Consider the following 20652-nt stretch of genomic DNA (forward strand, 5'->3'; position numbering starts at 1 on the left):
CAAGGAATTAAGAATAAAAAAGTATTGAAACTTGTGAAAAACATGTAGAAGAAAGCATATTTTTATAGTAGTAGAGGATAAAACGTTACCAAAGCTTTTCAAATTCTAAAACTCTTGAAATTCTAGTATGAATTTTAATTAAAGATAAAATTAATTTTATGTTGTTGGAAAACTTTTTGCATTCTAACCTTTTATATTCCATGCATTTATAGTATTGATAATTAATAATTAATAATTAATTTAATATTTGTAATAATATATTAATGGCGTAATTTGTAAATTTGTAAAGGGCAAAAGTGTTCAAAAATGTTTTTCCTATATCCTACCTTTTTAATATAGTATAGATTTTTTAACAAATTTCTGAAGCTTGCTAGATGTGTTTTATAGTGTTTTTTTTTTGGTTTGAATCATTTAATTATTTATATGACTATCTATATGAAAATATTACATTAGATCATAAATTATTTGAAATGTGATATACTGTGTTAAAATGTATAGTGATTAATTTCCTCCCTAATTTCATACATATTTTTTTAGTGTAAGAGAGGTAATTAATTAGTTTTAGGACTTGGGAGTATGATGATTCATTTCATTATTTCTAATTTTTATTGTGTCAATTAAGTCATTTTATGATAACTTATATTCAAATCATTTACATGATGGGGGGTTTTCAAATTTGAAGTTTTATTACTTTTCTTTTTTCTTTTTCATAGAAATTTTATAAGTCAAACAATAGTAAGAATGAGAAAAAGAAAAATGTGAAATGAAATGAGACGAATTCATTTACTAATCATAGAAGATTCTGGAACCTTCTCCTTCGAAATAATCTCTTCTAAATATAAGGACAAATATGTAATATAACGGAAAGTTAACTTTATCCCAAATATAAGTTCGAGATCAATTGTAATAATTATTGGAATCTTTTATCTTTATTATAGTTTTTCTATCTTTGTCCTACGAATGAGATATCTACTTATATTTATTAATGAAAAATCATGATAATAATGTGTTTAATTAATAAATTATTGTTTCCAAAAATTCTAATAGCTTTTATCATTTTATGGTAAAATTTTCATTCAGCTCGATTATTTGGCAAGAAGAAAAAAATGCAAGATTATTTCCCCATCGAACTTCTACAAACAAGAGGATTTGATCAGACAGATTCCTATGTATAAAGTCTAAACACCAATACATAGCAAGATTTATTACGGCAGAAACTTTGGCCCAAATCAAGTCATCAGAATTTATTGTACTAAAAATAAAAATTAAAAATAAAAATAAAAACCTTTTGATATCAACTATCAAGTTCCAAAGCCGTTGAGAGAATTCCACATTCGAGATAGAAAAATGATCGTTTGTTTTCTCCGTTCCCGCCTTGCGTTCTTTCACTCTGTTTTGCACTCATCTTCTTCAAGGCCAGCCCTCTTCTTCCCCGTTTTTTTTTCCTCAGATTCTTAATGAAATGAGTAATTTAGCATGCTCTTCCCTTGTTACTTGTATTGGGTTTTTGTTTCAATTTCGTGTCCTAAACTTTCTTTTAGGAAAAAAGGAAAAAAAAAATCTCACCAATTGCCTTATTTTCGTTCTTCAGATTACTAGCCGTCTCGGACTATGCTGCAAGAAGCTCGAGAACCTGGCTTGGTTGTGGGTTTGGGCCCAATTTCCGTGGCAAGTATTTGGTTGCTCATAATTTCCAACTTCGATTTTATAATTTTCTGTACATGTTGGCTTGGTTATGTGGTTGATTGGTGAATGGGGTTGTGTTTATTGTGAAGTATTGAAGTTATGTTAATTGGTTGTAGTGGAGTGACAATGTTTGGTCATAGTTTGTTGTGGGCACCATCTGTTTGTTAGAAGTCCTGAAAGAAACTTGGGTACTGATAGAATTTTTGTTAATGGTGAAAGTGAGAATTTGGCCCAAATTTAGTTTGGAAGCCATTCAGAAAATTAGCTTTGATTTGGTGCTACAAAGCTCATGTACTGGTGTGTTGAAACACATGACATCATTACACTTGTCAAGTACTGAAATTGAAAGTGCCAACTCTTTGAGAACACTTTATGATTACAAGCATGTTGTTATCACCATGTTTGGACTTAGATATGCAAGAACATCAACAATGGAGAAAAGGAGAGAAAAATATTAAATTTTTTTCGGAGAAGCATCATAATTATTTCCAAAGCATCATATTGAATTGTATGAACCTATTTTATGTTAGATCCTTTGAACTTTTGTAATTTGCAGTTAAGGACTCGTGCTTATGTTTCAACTTACAAGAATATGTTTTTGTATATTTTGCAGTATCAAGATCATATTCTCGTGGTGAGCGCAAACCTTATGATCTCTTTGGCAAAGTAAAACCTGGAGATAAGGAATTCAGGAAGGCCTGGGAAAAACAGATGAATGAAGAAGAATCTACTTTATGGACTGACAGTGAGGATGAGGCAGACAATAAAGAAGGTAAAAAAAGTCGTCTTGAACATGAGATAAAAAAGGTAAGACAGCAGGCAAAGGAGCACTCTGACTTGATTGATGCTGATGACAGTGATGAATTATGGAGTGTTTGGTCTGGGAGTGATGAAGAGAAGACCTTATGGACTGGTAGTGAAGGCGATGATGATGACGATATTCCTACAGAGGCCTACCCCAATGAGAGTAGTGACAAATACATAGATAAACTATTTGAATTCGAGGAAACATCGAAGTACCGAACAATCTCAGAACTGTTGAAAGCTGAACAGGAACCAGAAGAATTATCCCCTGGAAAGCAAGCCAGGAAACTTGCAGTCGAGAACGCCTTGAAGAAGTTGAAGAAAGGGCCGGATGGCCGTTATACGAATGTGTGGGAGGTCATGAGTGATATAGATATCTTAATAGGAGCATTTGAAAACATAGTCTCGGGGCCTGAATATGCAGAGCTCAGACAGGGAGGGCAGAAGAAATTGAATATGCAGTTCTTCAAGGATATACAAGCACGGATGAGAGATCCAAATTTTAAATTCTCACCTGAATTGAAGTTGAAACCAAAAAGCAAACTGGTTGCACAAAAGAAGTGGCAGAAAGCACAGTCTAGACGGAGGAAAGCACAAAAGCGATAAGTATACATTTTCTGTCCCATTTGTGATTTGAAAAGTTAGATGTATTTTGAGTCTTGGCATTGAGTTTTATGTATCAAATGGCTTGTTTTTTTTAAGTAGCTAAGTATAACAATTTAGTTAACCCGCCCCCACTAATCTCGTCCTTGCCCCACCCTAAGGTAAGCTCCGAGAGACAACAATAGTTTTAAATTATTAAGTTTTCTACTTGGAAGTTTGGAACTTGGAGGGTATCTCTAAACATTCTATGTACTAGACCATCCAAGTTATCCCTTGAGAGTGCCAATCCAAGCATGGCTCGGATAAGGCACCTTAATACCATCTTAAAGGTTAATTATTCGATCCTCCATCTTGCAATGGTTGAACGCGGACAAGAGAAAAAAAAAAGTTACCCCTTGAGAGTTCATGCTAATGGTAGTTCAATATCAAACAACTCAAAATAGTAGGAAATGAAGGGTATGAAGTTCGAGTCCAACTATTAACTTAGTTCTCAACTAATCCTAACTAGAGTTCGGATGAATTAATGACAACATACATTTTATAGAAATAGACCTAAACCAAACACCTTTCATTGAGAACATTTCTTGATAGGTTAGAATTTCACCACTCTGTTGACTGTTAGCAGCACATCATTGTCTTTAATGTTTGATCATTCTCATGTATCAGTTGGCATTACTGAAATCTGGAAAGACGCCAAACCGATAGTCTCGAACACCTACATCATCCAGAAACCTGCCGAACTGATAGCGTTGAGGATCCACAACATCACGATCAGCCATGGATATCATCTGCTTTCCTGATCTTCCATCAGCAGCGTTAGCTCCAGCCTTCTCTGCTGCAGTTGTAGCAGTCGGGTTATGTTGGAAACCGCTCGACACACAGTCGAGGTAATGTTCAAATACTGAAGGATTGAATTCTCTCTCAAACATAGGAAGCATATACTGATTTTGGAAGGCATGAGTATTTTTTCTTAGGGTTGGTTCTTGACCTTCATCTTGTTTGAAAGTTGATGGCCAAACTTCAGCATGCTTTCCTAATTTGCCAAGCTTTTTTATCAAAATGGAAGAATCCACACTTCCAGTGACTGTAACCTTTTGTGTTCAGCATCTATGTCTACCTTATAAACTCCTATCAATTATAAGAAATAATAATATTTATAATATTAGCGAATTCGGAGCACAAGACTTAAATGTATATGTGGAAGAAATAAATGATACAAAAGAACTATAGATGCAGTTTAAATATGTCAAGCAACAACCATTATAATCTGATCATCCAAGAATAACTCAAATGGGTAAGACATCTATTACTATTCCAAAGATCAATAGTTCGATCTCTCACCCTACAGGTTACAATAGTTGAATTAAGAAGAAAAAAAAAAGACAACTTAGTTTACCTTCAATCTTTTTGAGAAGTTTTCTTACTCTCTGCAGGCAACCTTCACAATTTATGTGTACTTTAAGAACATGCTTCTGTAAAAACAAAGTGGACAAACAAAGCCAAAACAAATTTATCAGGTAAAAAAAAAATTCCCCTCTTATTTAGAAAAAGGAATATATTAGACACCAAATCTCCATTCATAAATAAATCGGGTATGGTCAATCTTCTGTTCGGCAATCGAATGTTCGATTCCCCACCCCCACATTTGTTGAACTGAAGAAAGAAAAAATCTTCTCATTTACAACTAACCTACAAGAGAATGGATGAAACCATTTCCCTCTAACACACGAAACACTTAAAATATCAACGAAAGCGGATATGAGTTTGATACCACCAACGACCAAGCCGAGTTCGAAGAAAAAGAAATGAGTATGAGTTTGGGGGAAGGAGAAAAAACCTGGATCTTCAAGGAGTTGGATCCAATATTCTTAGACATTTTGTTCCTAAAATTTTCTCTGCTTCACAGAAAATGGCAGTTTTAATTTAGCTGAAGAAGAAGAAGAAGAAAGGCATTTATTCTGAAGACAGTCAAAGAGAGTAATAATATGGTCAGCCTCATGTAAAGGGTGTGTGAGACTGAATCTTTTTTTCTACACAAAATTTCTCATGAAATCTTTTGGTAATTATTAATTAAAGAAGGTGATTTTTTTTCCTTCTTAATTTTAGTAGTAGAAATTCAAGGATTAAAATATTAATCCTGATGGAAATTTCGTGGCTTCAATTTTAGAAAAATGTGGATATAGAGTAGAGACGTTGTTGGATAGATTTTAATTACTAAAAGAAATAGTATTAGTGGTATTATTGTTGAACTGATTTTTTAGTTACAAACTACCTTGTAGGTAATTATTCTCAAATTGGTTCTTAATCTTTTAAATTCTCAATTTTACTCTTAAAATGTATGATCATTGCATGGAAAAGAAATATATATATAAAAGCATATATTTTGACGTGTCACTTAGAAGAAATAGATTTTGTTGATGAGTTGGTTAAATTTTGCTAATGAACAAGTTGGGTTTCACGTGTCAATTAACAATCAGATGGCATGTCCATGTATTCGTATATATGTTAGAATTATATTTATTGCAATTATTAGTGGTCTCAAAGAACTAGTATTTACTTGCAATTGTGTGAACCAACAATGTCGCAGGATACGAGCATGGTTAGAAATTATGTGCAAGAGAAGAAGTATCAGACATCGATGTAGTGTCTCATAAAGATCGTATGATGCTTAAGTCAGATCAAAGTAGTGCGTTAGATAAAATTATAATATAATAGTAAGTGTAACATATGTGGAAAAAGAATTTTTTTTTAGATCAACAACATGTGAGGTGGGTACAATTTAATTAGACTAAGTATACGTTATGTCTCAAATATTTGGGTGTTTTTTTCAATTTAGTGTTTTATGTTTTTATATTTTTCAATTTAGTATCTAACTGCTCGTAAATATTTAAATTGACTAGTAATAAACTTACATGATATAATACTTAGTAAATTGACAGAGGTTAAAGAAATAAAAAGGTCACCTAAGAGAGAAAGTTTTAAATTCCTCCAAATTTGAAAGAAATGGTAGAAATTTAAAGTTTTTTCTAGTTTTTTCTATCTCCACTAAATTTCCTTCTATCCATACTGTGTCAGGTAAATTTATCATCAGTCAATTTTCATATTCACTTCACTAAAAAATGTAAAAATTTAAGGGATTAAATTGAATTTTTTTTAGATAATACCAACTCAATTTAATAAAAATTTAAACATTAAAAACTAAAACATTCAAATAATATATGCAATTCTTTACTCCTATAATGATAAATACTGTGCCAAAGCGAGTATAACTCAGCGGTGATTGGCATATATCTCTAACTAAAAGATTGTGCACCACCACATGTTGTACTAAAAAAATGATAAACACTACCTAATATGATACTGTCAACCTTAACATAGTTCAACTAGTTAAAGTATCTATTTCCGACCAAAAAGTCGTAAATTCAAATTCTCACCTCTATATGTTATACTTAAAAAAAGTGTGTGTGGAACAATCTAAATATAGTTCAAGGATTAAGAAACATATTTTCGACCAAAAGATCGTGAGTTCGAATCCTCACTCTACCTATTGTACTAAAAAAACAATGTACCATATATTAGAAATTGTGAGGGCTTCACTTTGTGGATCGTGGGTAAACCATTCCAACGCCACAAATATCTATTTTCAAAAACCTTTTTTGAAAGTTAACCAAAATTTTGAAAATTACAATATGCATATAGTTTTTCAATTTTTTTAAAATTTTGGTTAACTTAAAAATATATTTTTAAAAACTTTAAAATTAAACAAGCTTAATTTTTTTGTACACATAAAACTAAAACCAAAATTATTGTTGACCGATCTTAATTTTTTTTAATCTGGCAATTTACAGTGTATATAAATTTTTCTAATTCTAGAAATTTCTACACTGTATTTCGACAAAGTATTAAAACAAAACATTTTATTACAAAACAAGAAAATGGAAAGTAATTAAGTTTATTTTTTTAAAGATAGAATATTTGGGGAAAAAATCCTCCTAAAATTAGACATTTTTCTGAATATATGAGTTTACATATATCAACGTGAATTATTTTAATATAAAGTGTACTAGCACAACAATTTCTGGGATCTATTCTATTATTGATACGTAATTTATAATTATTTTTGTTTTATCTCATATTAAAAAAAAATTAGATCAAATAAAATAAAATAAAATAACTTTTAAATTTTAAATATATAAGTTAATATCAACGTGATCCACACTTAATGTTTTTTTTTTTTTTTAAGTAAAAGAAACAAAACAAAAACAGCTAAGCACACCAACGTCCAAGATTTCTACTATTATTGATATTTTAGTGCATTGTACTGTACTTTATTATAAATTTTTATTTTCTTATATTAAAATATAATGTTTAAAGTTTTTGCATATATGTCAAATAATTGTTGATAAGATTTCAAAACTTTAATAAAGTAATAAATGAGCTTTATTTAGCTAGTTAGTCATTTTATTAATTATTTTAGAATTATTTCTATACTTAATTTTTAAAATAAAATGTATGGCCATAAATTGTAAAAATATGTATTTTTACTCTCAATTGAATACCAAATATATATGAGTCATATTATTTTTTTTTTATTTTTTAAAATATATGTGTCAAGAAAAAATAAACCATCGTTTATTTTAATTGGATAGGTTTGTATTACAACTTTTTTTTTTATTTTTCTTACAAGTTATCATATATATTTTACTACAATTCTTATTGGCTCTAGATCTTAAAATATATATGTCATAAGATCGCTATATATTTGTATATTTGATTAGATTTTCGTCACAATTTACCTTGTGCATTTATTTATTACCATTAATACATAATATTTCTTATATTGAAATGGATAAGTATAAATAAAGGTATTATTTATTGTCCAAAGCAAATTTTATCCACTTAATAAAAAATGGGAGGGAATAAGCAAAGAAGGAAACTTCATAATGCATTTTAAATAAAAATAAATGAGAAAAATTTATTTCTCTTTGATGGTCAGCAAAAATATAGATTTACTTAAAAATCTTTCAACAACTTACTTTAAACTTTTTAAGAAAAATTTCTTTCCAAACTATATTCTAACCAAAGTTCCTAGATTTCGGGTTCGAAAGATCTTTCGAGATTTGATATCGTAACCGAAAATCATATGAGATGTTATATAAACTCAAGACTTAGCTGAAGAAGCAAAGCAAGAGGCCATCCAGCTCTAGATCTCTCCCAAAGCCATGAAAATGAAACTCTATGGCACATTCTTCTTTGTTTTTGTGTTCTTCCTTTCCTGGGCCGAGTCGACCGACAAGTCGTACGGTTTCGACTTCTCGAAGATCCGTCTCAACACGGGAGGGCTGAGCAGAGATGCATTCCCAGAAGGATTTGTGTTTGGAACTGCAACTTCTGCTTATCAAGTAGAAGGAATGGCTGACAAAGATGGTCGAGGACAAAGCATTTGGGATCCTTTCGTTAAAATCCCAGGTTTTGTAACATGTTTTTATTTCAATTGTTTCTTCTTTTTTTATTTTTTTTTTCTAAAGGTTTTTTTTTTTTTGAGCAGGAAATATTATTGGAAATGCCACTGGAGAAGTTGCTGTTGATCAATACCACAGATACAGGGTTTGTGCAAAATCATATGCTTATTAATTTTGAACTTTTTGAGTCTTAATTAATATCAATTTTTGAGAATTTTCTTTCTTTCATTTTTCCTTTTTAGGAGGATATTGATATTATGAAAAGATTGAACTTCGATGCGTATCGGTTCTCGATCTCTTGGCCGAGGATATTTCCGAGTAATTAACCTAAGAATGTTCATTGATTTAGATTATTTCATCTTAAAATCATTGGATTGGATTAACTAAGCTTTTTTTTTTTGGTGTATAGATGGAACTGGTCAAGTGAATTGGAAGGGTGTTGCTTACTACAACAGATTGATTGATTATATGATTGACCAAGGTAAATTCTAATTTAATTTTAAAGTTGAAAGAGAAAATGGATTTTTAATTTTCTTATGTAGTTGCTGGTTTTTTTTTTTCCTTTTTTATATATATTTCTCAATGATTATGTTATTTTCATAATGATAAATATAATTATTCCATAATTATTTATAACTAATTTGTAGGTATCACCCCATATGCAAATCTCTACCACTATGATCTTCCATTGACACTTCAAGAGAGATATGGAGGTCTATTGGCAAAGCAAATTGTGTAAGTTTAATTTGATCAAACTTAGGAAAAAAAAAAACCTTTAAGCAAATTCATAAAATTGGTCTCAACAATAAACTTCTACATGCAGGAACGATTTTGCCGACTATGCACAATTTTGCTTCGAACACTTCGGAGATAGAGTGAAGAACTGGATGACATTCAATGAGCCTAGAGTCATAGCCGCTCTCGGGTTCGACAATGGCATAAACCCTCCTTCAAGATGTTCGAAGGAATACGGGAACTGCACCGAGGGTAACTCGGGAACCGAGCCATACCTTGCAGCCCACCACATGATCCTCTCCCATGCTGCAGCTGTGGATAGATACAGGAAGAAATACCAAGTAAATTCCAAACTTTTCTCTCTTTTTTTTCATATTTATCCTACAATGATCTAAATTTGGTGAACATTTCAGGCAGCACAAGGGGGAAGAATTGGGATTCTATTGGATTTTGTGTATTATGAGCCTCTTACAAGGGGAAAAGAGGACAATTTTGCAGCACAAAGAGCAAGAGATTTTCACATTGGCTGGTATTTTGAATTTGTGATAAAGATTTTGGGTTTTTTTAATAATAAATTACTGAATTTTATTAATTGGGTTTTAATGAAATAGGTTTTTGCATCCAATTACATATGGGGAATATCCAAGAACAATGCAAGAAATAGTGAAAGAAAGATTACCAAAGTTTAGTGAAGAAGAGGTTAATTTGGTGAAAGGATCAATAGACTTTTTGGGGGTTAATCAATACACAACTTTCTATATGTTTAACCCAAATTGGCCTCCGCAGCCAGCCCCTGGCTATCAGAATGATTGGAACGTTGGATTTGCTTGTAATTTCCCTCTCTCTCTCTCTCTCTTACAATGTTAAATAATAAATTTTCATGATAATTTTTTCTTTTTATAAAAAAAAATGCTTTTTTGAGGTAAAAATACTGCTGGAGAAAGCACTTTTTAGAAGAAAGCCTAATGAAGGATAAGTTTAACATGGTGTATCCTTTTTTCTTAATAATATTAATTTTATATACACATTAATTTTTTTAATTCAAAATTTTACAGAACAGAAAGGCGAAATAGATTTTTTTTACCTTCAGACATCGTAAAAATTTTGAAAAGTGCTTTTCAAAGACTTTTTTATCTATCCTAAACTTTAAGTTAATTTTCTCTATCTACTAATTGTGTCAATAAATTTCTCTCTGTGGTCAATTTTACTTTACACAGATGAAAAGAATGGAGTACCAATTGGTCCACAGGTAACACATTTTGAAAGAAAGATTAATTTTTCATTTAATTAATTACCCTTTTAAGGCCCTAAAAATTTGATATAAATATGATCAAAATTTTCAGGCTTATTCTGGGTGGCTCTACCAAGTTCCATGGGGAATGTACAAAGCTTTGATGTATGTCAAGGAGCGCTATGGAAACCCTACCGTTATTCTTTCGGAGAATGGTATGGAAAACAATACATATTATCAATCAAAATCATAAGCACAAAGTTTTTAATCTTTTTTCTTTTCTTTTCAAAATTGGCAGGTAGGGATACCCCCGACATCCAACTCCCCGAGGCACTATTCGATTTAGAGAGGATCGAATACTTCAAGTCATACTTAAAAAATATGAAGAGAGCCATTGACGATGGAGCCAATGTGACAGGTTACTTTGCTTGGTCTTTGCTCGACAACTTTGAATGGCTCTCGGGTTACACGTCGAGATTTGGTATTCTATATATCGACTACAAAGACAACCTCAAGAGGTATCCTAAGATGTCGGCTCATTGGTTCAAGCAAATGCTTGAGAGGAAGGGTTGAAATTAGAATTAGGGGATTAGGGTATTTTTGTGAGTTTGAATCATTTTCTTTTGTAATAAATTGTCTTAGTTTCAGGTTAGGTCATTCGGTAGCTATTTTTGTGTAATAAAATTTTCAGTTAGTCCTTTAATTACAGCTATTTTAGTGTTATGACAATTAAATTTTTCACATTTTTGTATCAATCTAAATTTGAATAGCTATTCACACACATGCCATCAGGGATGACTATGAAGATACTAGGACAAAATTTCCTCTTATTTAATGAAAATACTGAAATGATGGTACCCCTAAAAATTTATTTCACTGTAGAGACTAAATTGAATCAAAGATGGTATATTTCTCACGAAACAGAAACAAAAACAAAAACAAAAAAACTATTTTGATGGTTGAAAACTATTTCTAAACTTGGGGCTAAGGAAGTATTCCTGCTTAACTAAAAAAGAATTCAAAGTTCGAGATTGTATAGTTTTCTTCTGATTCGTCCCCTAAATATTTAGAATCAAAAGATGTTAAAATTTTACCCAAATTTCTGGCTTTGCCCGTGCAACTCGGAATCATCCAGCATTTCAACCACAGGAGCAAACTGCAAAAGTAAATAAGCCTCTGTGTATGAGAGGGAGAGAGATTACTTTCAAAGTAAATATTGACTGACCTCATCATCTTCATCAAAGTATATTCCATCAGTTGCAATGTTCTTCTGGAATTTCCAGCCCAGCCTATTCTCAAACAGTTCCCTGAGTTTCCTCGTCTGTCACACAGGAATTTGGTGCATTAAGACTTAGTTTTGATGGAATAAAATTATTTGTATTCCAATGTCTCAAAAGTAAGAAATACATAGCCTTCTTATATAGGAGGAAGGCTCAATACATAAAAGGAATGTAAATAAGAATAGAATAATAATTAATATTTACACCTAATTACAACTAATATTCACAAATAAACCAACACTCCCCCTCAAGCTGGTTTAAAGTACTTTTGGTAGTCCTTTCGTCAACACATCAGTTCTATTGTTGAGAGATAAGGGATACATATCACACCGGTGTCCACTTTTTCCTTTATGAAATGTTTGTCAATTTCAATATGCTTAGTCCTATCATGTTGGACTGGATTGTGGGCTATGGAGATGGCAGCCTTGTTGTCGCAATAAACTCGTATGGGTGCCTTCTGAAAGACTTTCAATTCTTCAAGCAATCTTTTTATCCATATCCCTTCACAAATACCATGGGCTAAGGCCCTAAATTCAGCTTCAGCGCTACTTCTGGCTACTACATTTTGCTTTTTACTTCGCCAAGTGACTAAGTTACCTCCAACAAACAAACAGTTACCTCCAACAAACAAACAGTAACCTGAAGTAGATCTTCTATCTATCGTATTTCCTGTCCAATCAGCATCGGTATAAACTTCAACCTGTAAATGGTTGTGTTTTTTGAACGATATACCTTTTCCTGGAGTTCCTTTCAGATATCTTAAAATTCTATAGGCAGCTTCAAAGTGAACTAGTCCTGGTGAATGCATAAATTGGCTTACCATACTCACTGCAAAAGTAATATCTGGTCGTGTGTGAGATAAGTAAATGAGTCTTCCCACAAGGCTTTGATATCGTTCCTTATCCTTTACTTCTTCTTTTGCAGCTTCCAATTTCAAATTAGGTTCAATAGGAGTCTCAGCTATCTTGCATCCAAGCAAACCTGTTTCTTCAAGTAAATCAAGAATATATTTTCTTTGATTAACAAAGATACCTTTCTTAGATCTTGCAAACTCCATTCCTAGGGAGTATTTTAACGTTCCTAGGTCCTTGATTTGAAATTCGCATGCAAGTCTTTTCTTTAAAGTGGCCAATTCTACTTCATCATCACCTGTAAGCACAATATCATCTACGTAGACAATCAAAATTGCAATTTTATTATTTCCAGAACGTTTATAGAAAATGGTATGATCAGCTTGACTCTGAAGAAATCCATAGCTCATAACCACTTTACCAAATCGTTCAAACCATGCTCTCGGAGACTGCTTGCCCATATAGAGATTTCTTTAACCTGCATACTTTGCCCTTCCCAAGGTTAGCTTCAAAACCTGGTGGTAAATTCATAAATACTTCTTCAAGATCTCCATTCAGAAAAGCATTTTTTACATCGAGTTGATGAAGGGGCCAATCTAAATTTGTAGCTAGAGATAAAAGTATTCTAATTGAGTTGATTTTAGCAACAGGAGCAAAAGTTTCCTGGTAATCAATCACATCCCATAGGTTTGAGTAAAGCCCTTTGCAACTAGTCTACCTTTCAATACTACCATCAGCATTACACTTGATTGTAAAGACCCACTTGCACCCTACAGTTTTTTTATCTCTTAATCTTCTATCTCCCATGTACAATGTACAATTCTGTCTTAGAGCATTCATCTCCTCCATAACAGCTAGTTTCTAATTTGGATCATTTAGGGCTTCTTGTATGTTCCTTGGAATAAAGGCTTCTTGTATGTTCCTTGGAATAAACAAGTTTGTTATCCGAGATGTAAAAACTTTATGACCACTTGACAATTTTTGATAAGAGATATAGTTTGCAAGAGGATATTTGGTGCAAGTTCGAGTTCCTTTTCTTAAGGCTATAGGGACATCAAGATCAGAAACAACAGATGAGACATTTTCAATATTCGGAGTAACAAGGATGGAAGATGGATTACCTGGAGTTTCAAAATCATCCCTCAGAGTTTCAGATTGGATTTGTGATGAGTCAGCTATCCGGTCCTCATTTGTTTGATTGAGTCTTCTTCTAGTATAAAACTTAAACTCAGGATTTGATCAATTTGATCATTTTGTAGTAATTCTCCCCCTGAGCGAGAATCTTCTACACTTTGGCATTGAAGGACTAGTAAAGTTGGGACTTATAATATTAGGAAGGGGGACAGGTATATCCACAGGTATATCCCAAAAATTATCATATTTATCCTCTAAATTTAGTTTCTCCCCCTGAAGATAATTTTGGGTAAAAAAGGGTTGATTTTCCAAAAAGGACACATCCATACTCACATAAAATTTTCTTGTTTGAGGATCAAAACATTTATACCCTTTTTTTCGAAAATCGTGCCCACAAAAACGCATTTAATGGCCCTCTGATCTAATTTTGACCGAAAATGGCTAGGAATGTGCACATAAGTAGTGCATCCAAAAACTTTGATAGGTAAATCAGAGTTCAAACGAGTTGTTGGAAAAATTTCTTTCAAAAGATCAAGAGGAGTTTTAAACTTCAAAACTTTAGTGGGCATCCGATTTATTAGGTAGGCAGCCGTTAGGACTGCTTCCCCCCATAAGTACTTAGGGACATTCATAGAAAACATATGGCCCGAGAGACCTCCAATAAATGCCTATTTTTTCATTCAGCAATACCATTTTGTTGAGGAGTATCTCGACAAGTAGAATGATGAACAATGCCTTTAATTTTCAAAAACTCACTCAAATGTTCATTGAAATATTCAGTTCCATTGTCAGAATGTAGGATACTAATTTTAGTTTGAAATTGGGTTTCAATCATATTGTAAAAAACTTTGAAAATATCATTCACATCGGATTTGTTTGTCAATAAATAAACCCAAGATAAGCGAGTATGATCATCAATAAAAGTTACAAACCATCGTCTACCACTATGAGTTAAAACTTTAGAAGAACCCCAAACATCACTATGAATTAAATAGAATGGTTTGGAGGACTTGTAAGGTTTTGGCAAATATGTAGATCGAAAGCGTTTTGCAAAGATGCAATTTTCACAATGAAATTGAGAACAATCAATCCCTTTAAACAAATTTGGGAAATGTATTTGAGATAGAAGAAACTAGGATATCCTAGCCTAAAATGCCAAAGCATAATTTGTTCTTTAACAGAAAGAGAACTATTACTACTAAAGCACTGAGTTATTTTATTACTATCAGAAGGCTCATCAAAGTAATAGAGGCCATCCAGCATCTTAGCACATCCAAACGTCTTCCCCGAGGACTGATCCTGAAAGACACAGTGAGATGCATAGAAAATAACAAGACAGTTAGAATCTTTAGAGAGTTTACTAACTGATAGAAGATTGCAAGCTAATTTAGGAACATGAAGAACCGATTGAAGAGTAATATTTTCGGTTAATTTAATGGTTCCCTTGCCTGCAATAGAAGAGAAACTACCATCGGCAATCCTAATTTTTTCATTGCAATATGTAAGAGAATATGATTCAAATATTTTAGAAGAACTAGTCATATGGTCAGAAGCTCCAGAATCAATAATCCATGGAGATGAGCCAAAACAAGAAAGTGCTCTAGGATAATTACCTATTTGCGACAAGGACATACAAAGATTACCAAATGACAAATTCGTCTCTAGTAGTTGTGATAGATGCTTTCTATTAAAAGGATTTGATTCAACACTATTTGTGTAAACTTGCTTCATTTCTTCAACCATGATAGTACTTTAACTGAAGCAAAACTAGACCATAAACTAATATTAGGGAGGAGATAATCAAATAACCAAGAAAGCCAAATCACAAAACGGGCGAACCAGGTGAACCAAACCAAACGGTCCAAACCAGACGAACCAAATTGATCTGGGAGAATTGAGCAAACCAAGCAGATCTGAGTGAACCGAGCTGAACCGAACGAACCGAATCGGATCGGACGAACTAACCAAACCGGTCTAGGGTTTGTAAGACTCCCACAACCCACGAAATAGTGAAGCAGCAGACGACAGTTGCAGACGTACGACTCACGATCCACGCCACAGAAGCATATCTGTGAAGTAGCAATGGATGGCGGCGGCTCCGAGAGCAGCGAACAGCGATGCACAGTCGATCAACGACGAACGATACAGCAGCAGGCGGTGGCGTTACAGAGGCGTGAGGCTCGTACAACAGAGACGGTAACGGATCTCGACAGCCCCAAACGACGACCTTCGAATCAACAGAGCAGACGGCAGCGATGGCGAAACAACCCACGACGCCATCGAACAAAGCCCAAAAAGTCCGCGACAAACCCGTGAAAGTCCCCCTGAACGACGAACTTTGAACGACACCACTGCAGAAGAAGACGACTGCCGGAATAGTGATCTACCGTGCCGGAAGTAGGATGCGCCATTCTTGGATAACAGCAGCTAGGGTTCCGGCAACGGCAATGACGGCGGCTAGGGTTTAAAGGTAGGGATGGTGATTTCTAAAGATATTAGGGTTTATTTTGGCTCGATACCAACTTAGTTTTGATGGAATAAAATTATTTGTATTTCAATGTCTCAAAAGTAAGAAATACATAGCCTTCTTATATAAGAGAGGCTCAATACATAAAATGAATGTAAATAAGAATAGAATAATAATTAATATTTACACCTAATTACAACTAATATTCGCAAATAAACCAACATTAAGCATTCAATGTGGTAATCAAAGCACAATGGGAATTACATTACATCGTGGACAGATAAAGTTGACGCGATAGAACTCTACCAGAGACAATTTAAAGAGAAGGTTTAAATACTATTTTGGTCTTCGTTTTGGTCTCTGTAGTTTAAAAAATTTTATTCCCGTCTGGTCTATGCTACTTGCAACCAGTGTTTTCGAGGCGCAAGGCGCACCGCAAGGCGACGAGTCCTTTGATCGCCTTGAGGCGAGAGGCGATACAAAGGCGACGCCCGATTGAAGCGAGGCGCACCTTGATAAATAAGTAAAAATTATATATATAGTGCATAAATTACCTTAAAAAAATCAATACCAAAATAGTAAATGTCAACAAGATGCATAAAACAACCAAATTCTATAAGTTTAGTTCCAAATAAAGACAAGCAACATTAAGAAATTGTAGAGTCTGAAATAGAACAAAAAGTAAATATAAGTAATCAAAGCTCATCATCCTCATCTAAATCTAAATTCTCTTCATCTTGGACGTCCTCACAATCTTCCTTTTCCAATTCTTCTTCTTCTTCTTCGGTGTCATCATCATCATCACTAACCACAACTTGCACTGATTTTCGAACTCTTGAAGTTGTAGGAGCGGGAGTAGCAGGCGACTTTCCTTTAGATCTTGCATATGTTCTAGTTTGCCTTATGGGTTCTCTAACACCACTAGCCTCGGCTACATCTCGCCATGTGAGGTCGTCATCATCAAAGACCAACTCATTTTCTATTTGACCATCTTCTTCTTCGAGTGTTCCGATCAACCATTCATTACTTTCATCAATATGATCCAAAGTAATTGGATCAAGTTGGTCTTGTAGAGTGTAGCGCTCTTTAAGTGCTTGGTTATATTTTATATAAACCAAGTCATTAAGACGCTTTTGCTCTAACTTGTTCCTCTTCTTGGAATGAATCTACAGAATTATTAACGATGTAGAGTCAAAAGTGGATTTTTCAATCTTCAACTAACAAGGGAAAAACCAAATTATTCTCACTTACGTGTTCAAAAACACTCCAATTGCGCTCACAGCCAGAAGCGCTGCACGTTAGACTAAGGACTCTCATGGCTAACTTTCGTAAAATCGGAGCATTAACACCATAAAGAGACCACCATACAGCTGTGCACATATTAAACAAATGATTTAGAATTTTAGTAGTTCAAACTTAAATATGTCTATTAAAAATTTAAAACTAAAAGTAATAAATAATGTCATTACCTGGTGTTTTAACACCCCTCGTCCTTATTGCTATATTACTCGAAAACATGCCTTTTGCTTCATTGTACAATTCTAATTCGATTGAACATTGAACTTAATCATCGATAGATGGTATTAATCGTTCTATAACTTTGATCAGACCCTCCATGACCTCAGGATCTTGCATTATTCTCTCTTTGTTGTCATAAAAAAGAGATGGATTCAAAAAATATCCGACTGCATGTAAAGGCCGATGAAGTTGACAATCCCACCTTTTATCAACAATCTCCCAAATCGGTCTATACTTCGCCTCATTTCCATTAAAACCACTCTTAATAGCCTCATTTGCCTATCCATAGCTTCGTAAATATAACCCATAGCTGGTTTATCACCATCTACTAGCCTCAGCACACGAACTAAAGGGCCCGATGCTTTCAAAGTATACACAACTGAATTCCAAAAAGATGGCATCATAACGGTTTCAGCTGCTCTCTTCCCCTTTGGGTCCTTCGCCCATTTAGAGGTGGTACATTTCTCAGAAATAAACATCTTCCTCAAATTGGCTTTATTTCTGTGAATACTGGCTAGGGTTAAAAATGAAGTTGCGAAGCGAGTCACTGCTGGTCTTACCAATTCATGTTGGTTAGTAAATTCTCTCATCATGTTTAGCACGTACAAATGGTTGTAAATAAAACCACTAAGTGCCACAGCCTTCCGAAGACACCTTTTCACCTGCTCAATCTTTCCAATATCCTCCAAAATTAAATCTAGACAATGAGCAGCGCATGGTGTCCAATATAGATGAGGTCGCTTGGCTTCTAAAAGTTTTCCAGTTTGAGGCATTATCCGTCACAACTTGGACAACGTTTTCTTCTCCAATCTTCTCCACCATTCCATCTAAGAGTTGAAAAATCTTTTCTCCAGTTTTGATGCATGAAGATGCATCGATGGATTCCATAAACAACGTTCCAACAGATGAATGAACTAAAAAGTTGATTAGTGTCCTATCCCTCCTATCAGTCCACCCATCTGACATCAGCGAACAACCATTTCTCTTCCATTCTACCTCATGATCGCCCATAAGATTTTTTGTGTACTGTACTTCTTTTTTCAAGTACGTTACTCGAGCTTCATGATAAGAAGGAGGTATCAAACCAGGGCCAAATTGCCCCACAGCTTCTAGCATCACTTCAAAACTTCTCAAGCGAATAGTATTTAGAGGAAGACCTGCTTGATATATCCAACGCATGATGAATTGCACTGTAGCATCTCTCCCCTCTTTATCATATTTTTCAGTAATAGTTGATTGCTTCAACCTCTTCAATCGATTTCTATCATCAACAACTTTTCCAGGATGTTGATACACAAATTTATCTATTGGCCCCTTTGGTCGCGGTGGTTTTAACACTGATGGACTACAAGAGTTACTACTTCCACTTCCACTTCCACTTCCTCTCCCTCTCCCACCCATACTACTCACATTATCACCTGTGTTTATTCTTGTTCGCTTGTTCATTGGGGTTGATGTTGATCCAGATCCACTATCACTACCACCAACTACTTCCATTTCATCTTCATCATCTTCTTCAATCAAAGTTAAATCTTCATACGTTGGGAGGGCATTACTCTCTTCCCTTCTTGCTTTTGTTCTTGTTTGATACTCCTTCAATTCTTCTCTCACATTAGTTGGGCATTTCAAACATGTCTTTACATTTCTATTTCCCCCAACCAAATGGTTTGTTGCTCGATAAACTCCACCTTTGGTAATTTTTCCACAAAACACGCATTTGCACGTGTTTGTATCTTTTGGATCATCCAATATGATGTATTGCCAACCGGGATGCTTGCGTTTGTTTCCACCTTCTTCCATCCTAATATAATTCAAATTTGGAAGATAAAAAAAAAATGTAAAGGAAAGACTAAAGAGCCACTGTGAAGTGTGAAGAAAGCCAAAGATTTAGAAAACTTTTGTGTGAAATAAAAGAGAGGAAACGAAAAGGAGTAAATGAGATATAAGAAATTTAAAAATAAAAAAAAAAAAAAAAAAAAACCTACGAACTATCGCCTATCGGAGTGAGCGGCGGGGGCAGACGGCGATGGTGGTGGTCGGAGACGGGGCCGGCGGCGGCAGGGGCAGATGGCGACGGTGGTGGTCGGAGATGGGGCCGGCGAAGACGACGGTGGTGAAGGGCAGGTTGAAGATGAACGTGGAGAGGGAGGCAGATGGGTTTCGTTGTCGAGAGGAAGGGAAGGGTTTTTAAAAACTAAAACCCTTTAAAAATTAAAAAAAATAATAATAATAAGACGATCGCCTCCTTGAAAGAGGCGATCGCCTTGCCTCAGGCGACAGGCGCGCCAAGGCGCTCGCCTGGGCACCTTGCGAGGCGCACCTGGGCGAAAACGCCTCGCCCCTCGCCTGAGGCGAGCGCCCGGGTGCGCCTCGAAAATACTGCTTGCAACTTTGGTTCATTTTAGACCTATACTTTCTAAACGTCGGTTTTGATCTTTAGTTGCAAAATTATAACACAAATTTTATACACTATGGAAACCCGTTGCCTACGTTTCAAGAAATTTAGTGAGTGTTATACTAAAATTGTGGTGGAAAGAAATGAGATAAAAATGAAAATGAAAATGAAAAGACCAGAAGTGTCACTTTTTAAAAGTACAGGGACTAAAATGAACAAAAGTAAAGTACATGGACCAAAATGGACGTTTTGAAAGTATAGGGACCAAAAGAGAATTATATTATTTCAAGGGATAAACCGCCAATGTAAAGGATTATTCTCGGCGATTCTTAGTGGCGAGCGCTTTCAAAGTTCTAAAAGCTGATAGATAAACTCTCTTTTGGATAGTTTTTTGGGGGGTAGGGCGGGGATTGCATCTATTCATCTATTAAAAATGAAAAATACGATTTAACGTAGAAATGTTCTTTTGACTTGTCTACTAAGCAC

At 34.3% G+C, this 20652-nt stretch overlaps 4 protein-coding genes and 1 pseudogene across 7 annotated transcripts in view; 2 read left to right on the forward strand and 3 right to left on the reverse strand.

The window, feature by feature from the left end:
• Nucleotides 1–1147: 1147 nt before the first annotated feature.
• On the forward strand, nucleotides 1148–5864 carry LOC111013198 (glutamyl-tRNA (Gln) amidotransferase subunit C). Of its 4 annotated transcripts, none has more exons than XR_002601654.2 (5): nucleotides 1148–1415; nucleotides 1592–1668; nucleotides 2300–3096; nucleotides 3760–3980; nucleotides 5681–5864. XR_002601654.2 is itself a non-coding variant. In XM_022287601.2 (4 exons), the coding sequence occupies exons 1-3, from the start codon at nucleotides 1348–1350 to the stop codon at nucleotides 3094–3096; spliced, it is 942 nt and encodes a 313-aa protein (XP_022143293.1). In that variant the 5' UTR covers nucleotides 1148–1347; the 3' UTR covers nucleotides 3760–4476. The 4 variants fall into 4 exon arrangements, 2 of the variants coding, with proteins under 2 accessions (XP_022143293.1, XP_087983412.1); XR_015792726.1 differs by lacking the exon at nucleotides 5681–5864 and adding an exon at nucleotides 4527–5254; XM_022287601.2 differs by lacking the exon at nucleotides 5681–5864 and having other exon boundaries at nucleotides 3760–4476.
• Nucleotides 5865–8144: 2280 nt separating this feature from the next.
• LOC111013273 (beta-glucosidase 44) lies at nucleotides 8145–9294 on the forward strand. The gene is made up of 5 exons (XM_022287704.2): nucleotides 8145–8562; nucleotides 8642–8700; nucleotides 8798–8873; nucleotides 8965–9036; nucleotides 9203–9294. The coding sequence occupies exons 1-5, from the start codon at nucleotides 8316–8318 to the stop codon at nucleotides 9292–9294; spliced, it is 546 nt and encodes a 181-aa protein (XP_022143396.1). The 5' UTR covers nucleotides 8145–8315.
• LOC111013270 (AAR2 protein family) overlaps nucleotides 9244–20652 on the reverse strand; it is a 39823-nt gene continuing 28414 nt past the window's right edge. The window contains exons 13-15 of the mRNA XM_088127950.1: nucleotides 11747–11842; nucleotides 11616–11677; nucleotides 9244–9602 (exon numbers count right to left, since the gene is read on the reverse strand). Coding sequence (XP_087984076.1) covers nucleotides 9506–9602; nucleotides 11616–11677; nucleotides 11747–11842 — 255 coding nt within the window. The 3' untranslated portion in view covers nucleotides 9244–9505. The remainder of the gene's footprint in view (nucleotides 9603–11615; nucleotides 11678–11746; nucleotides 11843–20652) is intronic.
• Nucleotides 15110–17863, reverse strand: LOC111013272 (uncharacterized). The gene is made up of 3 exons (XM_022287703.2): nucleotides 17723–17863; nucleotides 17505–17623; nucleotides 15110–17419 (listed from the first exon to the last, which is right to left on the reverse strand). Exons 1-3 carry the CDS (start codon nucleotides 17769–17771, stop codon nucleotides 16949–16951), a joined length of 639 nt encoding a protein of 212 aa, XP_022143395.2. The 5' UTR covers nucleotides 17772–17863; the 3' UTR covers nucleotides 15110–16948.
• Nucleotides 17817–20047, reverse strand: LOC148209865 (uncharacterized; annotated as a pseudogene).

This window comes from Momordica charantia (assembly GCF_013281855.1).
Source record: "Momordica charantia cultivar OHB3-1 chromosome 8 unlocalized genomic scaffold, Mcharantia_2.0 BLBB01000008.1, whole genome shotgun sequence".
Lineage (NCBI taxonomy): Eukaryota > Viridiplantae > Streptophyta > Magnoliopsida > Cucurbitales > Cucurbitaceae > Momordica > Momordica charantia.

Bases quoted from the DNA above. Each gene is read 5' to 3' on its own strand.
- LOC111013198 (XM_022287601.2), top strand. From the start codon at position 1,348: ATGATCGTTTGTTTTCTCCGTTCCCGCCTTGCGTTCTTTCACTCTGTT. The intron at 1,416-1,591 runs GCCAGCCCTCTT...TTCGTTCTTCAG, and splicing joins TTGCACTCATCTTCTTCAAG to ATTACTAGCCGTCTCGGACT. The intron at 1,669-2,299 runs GCAAGTATTTGG...TATATTTTGCAG, and splicing joins GTTTGGGCCCAATTTCCGTG to TATCAAGATCATATTCTCGT.
- LOC111013273 (XM_022287704.2), top strand. From the start codon at position 8,316: ATGAAAATGAAACTCTATGGCACATTCTTCTTTGTTTTTGTGTTCTTC. The intron at 8,701-8,797 runs GTTTGTGCAAAA...TTTCCTTTTTAG, and splicing joins ATCAATACCACAGATACAGG to GAGGATATTGATATTATGAA. The intron at 8,874-8,964 runs GTAATTAACCTA...TTTGGTGTATAG, and splicing joins TTGGCCGAGGATATTTCCGA to ATGGAACTGGTCAAGTGAAT.
- LOC111013272 (XM_022287703.2), bottom strand. From the start codon at position 17,771: ATGTTTTCGAGTAATATAGCAATAAGGACGAGGGGTGTTAAAACACCA. The intron at 17,624-17,722 runs GTAATGACATTA...ATATGTGCACAG, and splicing joins GAGGGGTGTTAAAACACCAG to CTGTATGGTGGTCTCTTTAT. The intron at 17,420-17,504 runs GTAAGTGAGAAT...ATAATTCTGTAG, and splicing joins ATTGGAGTGTTTTTGAACAC to ATTCATTCCAAGAAGAGGAA.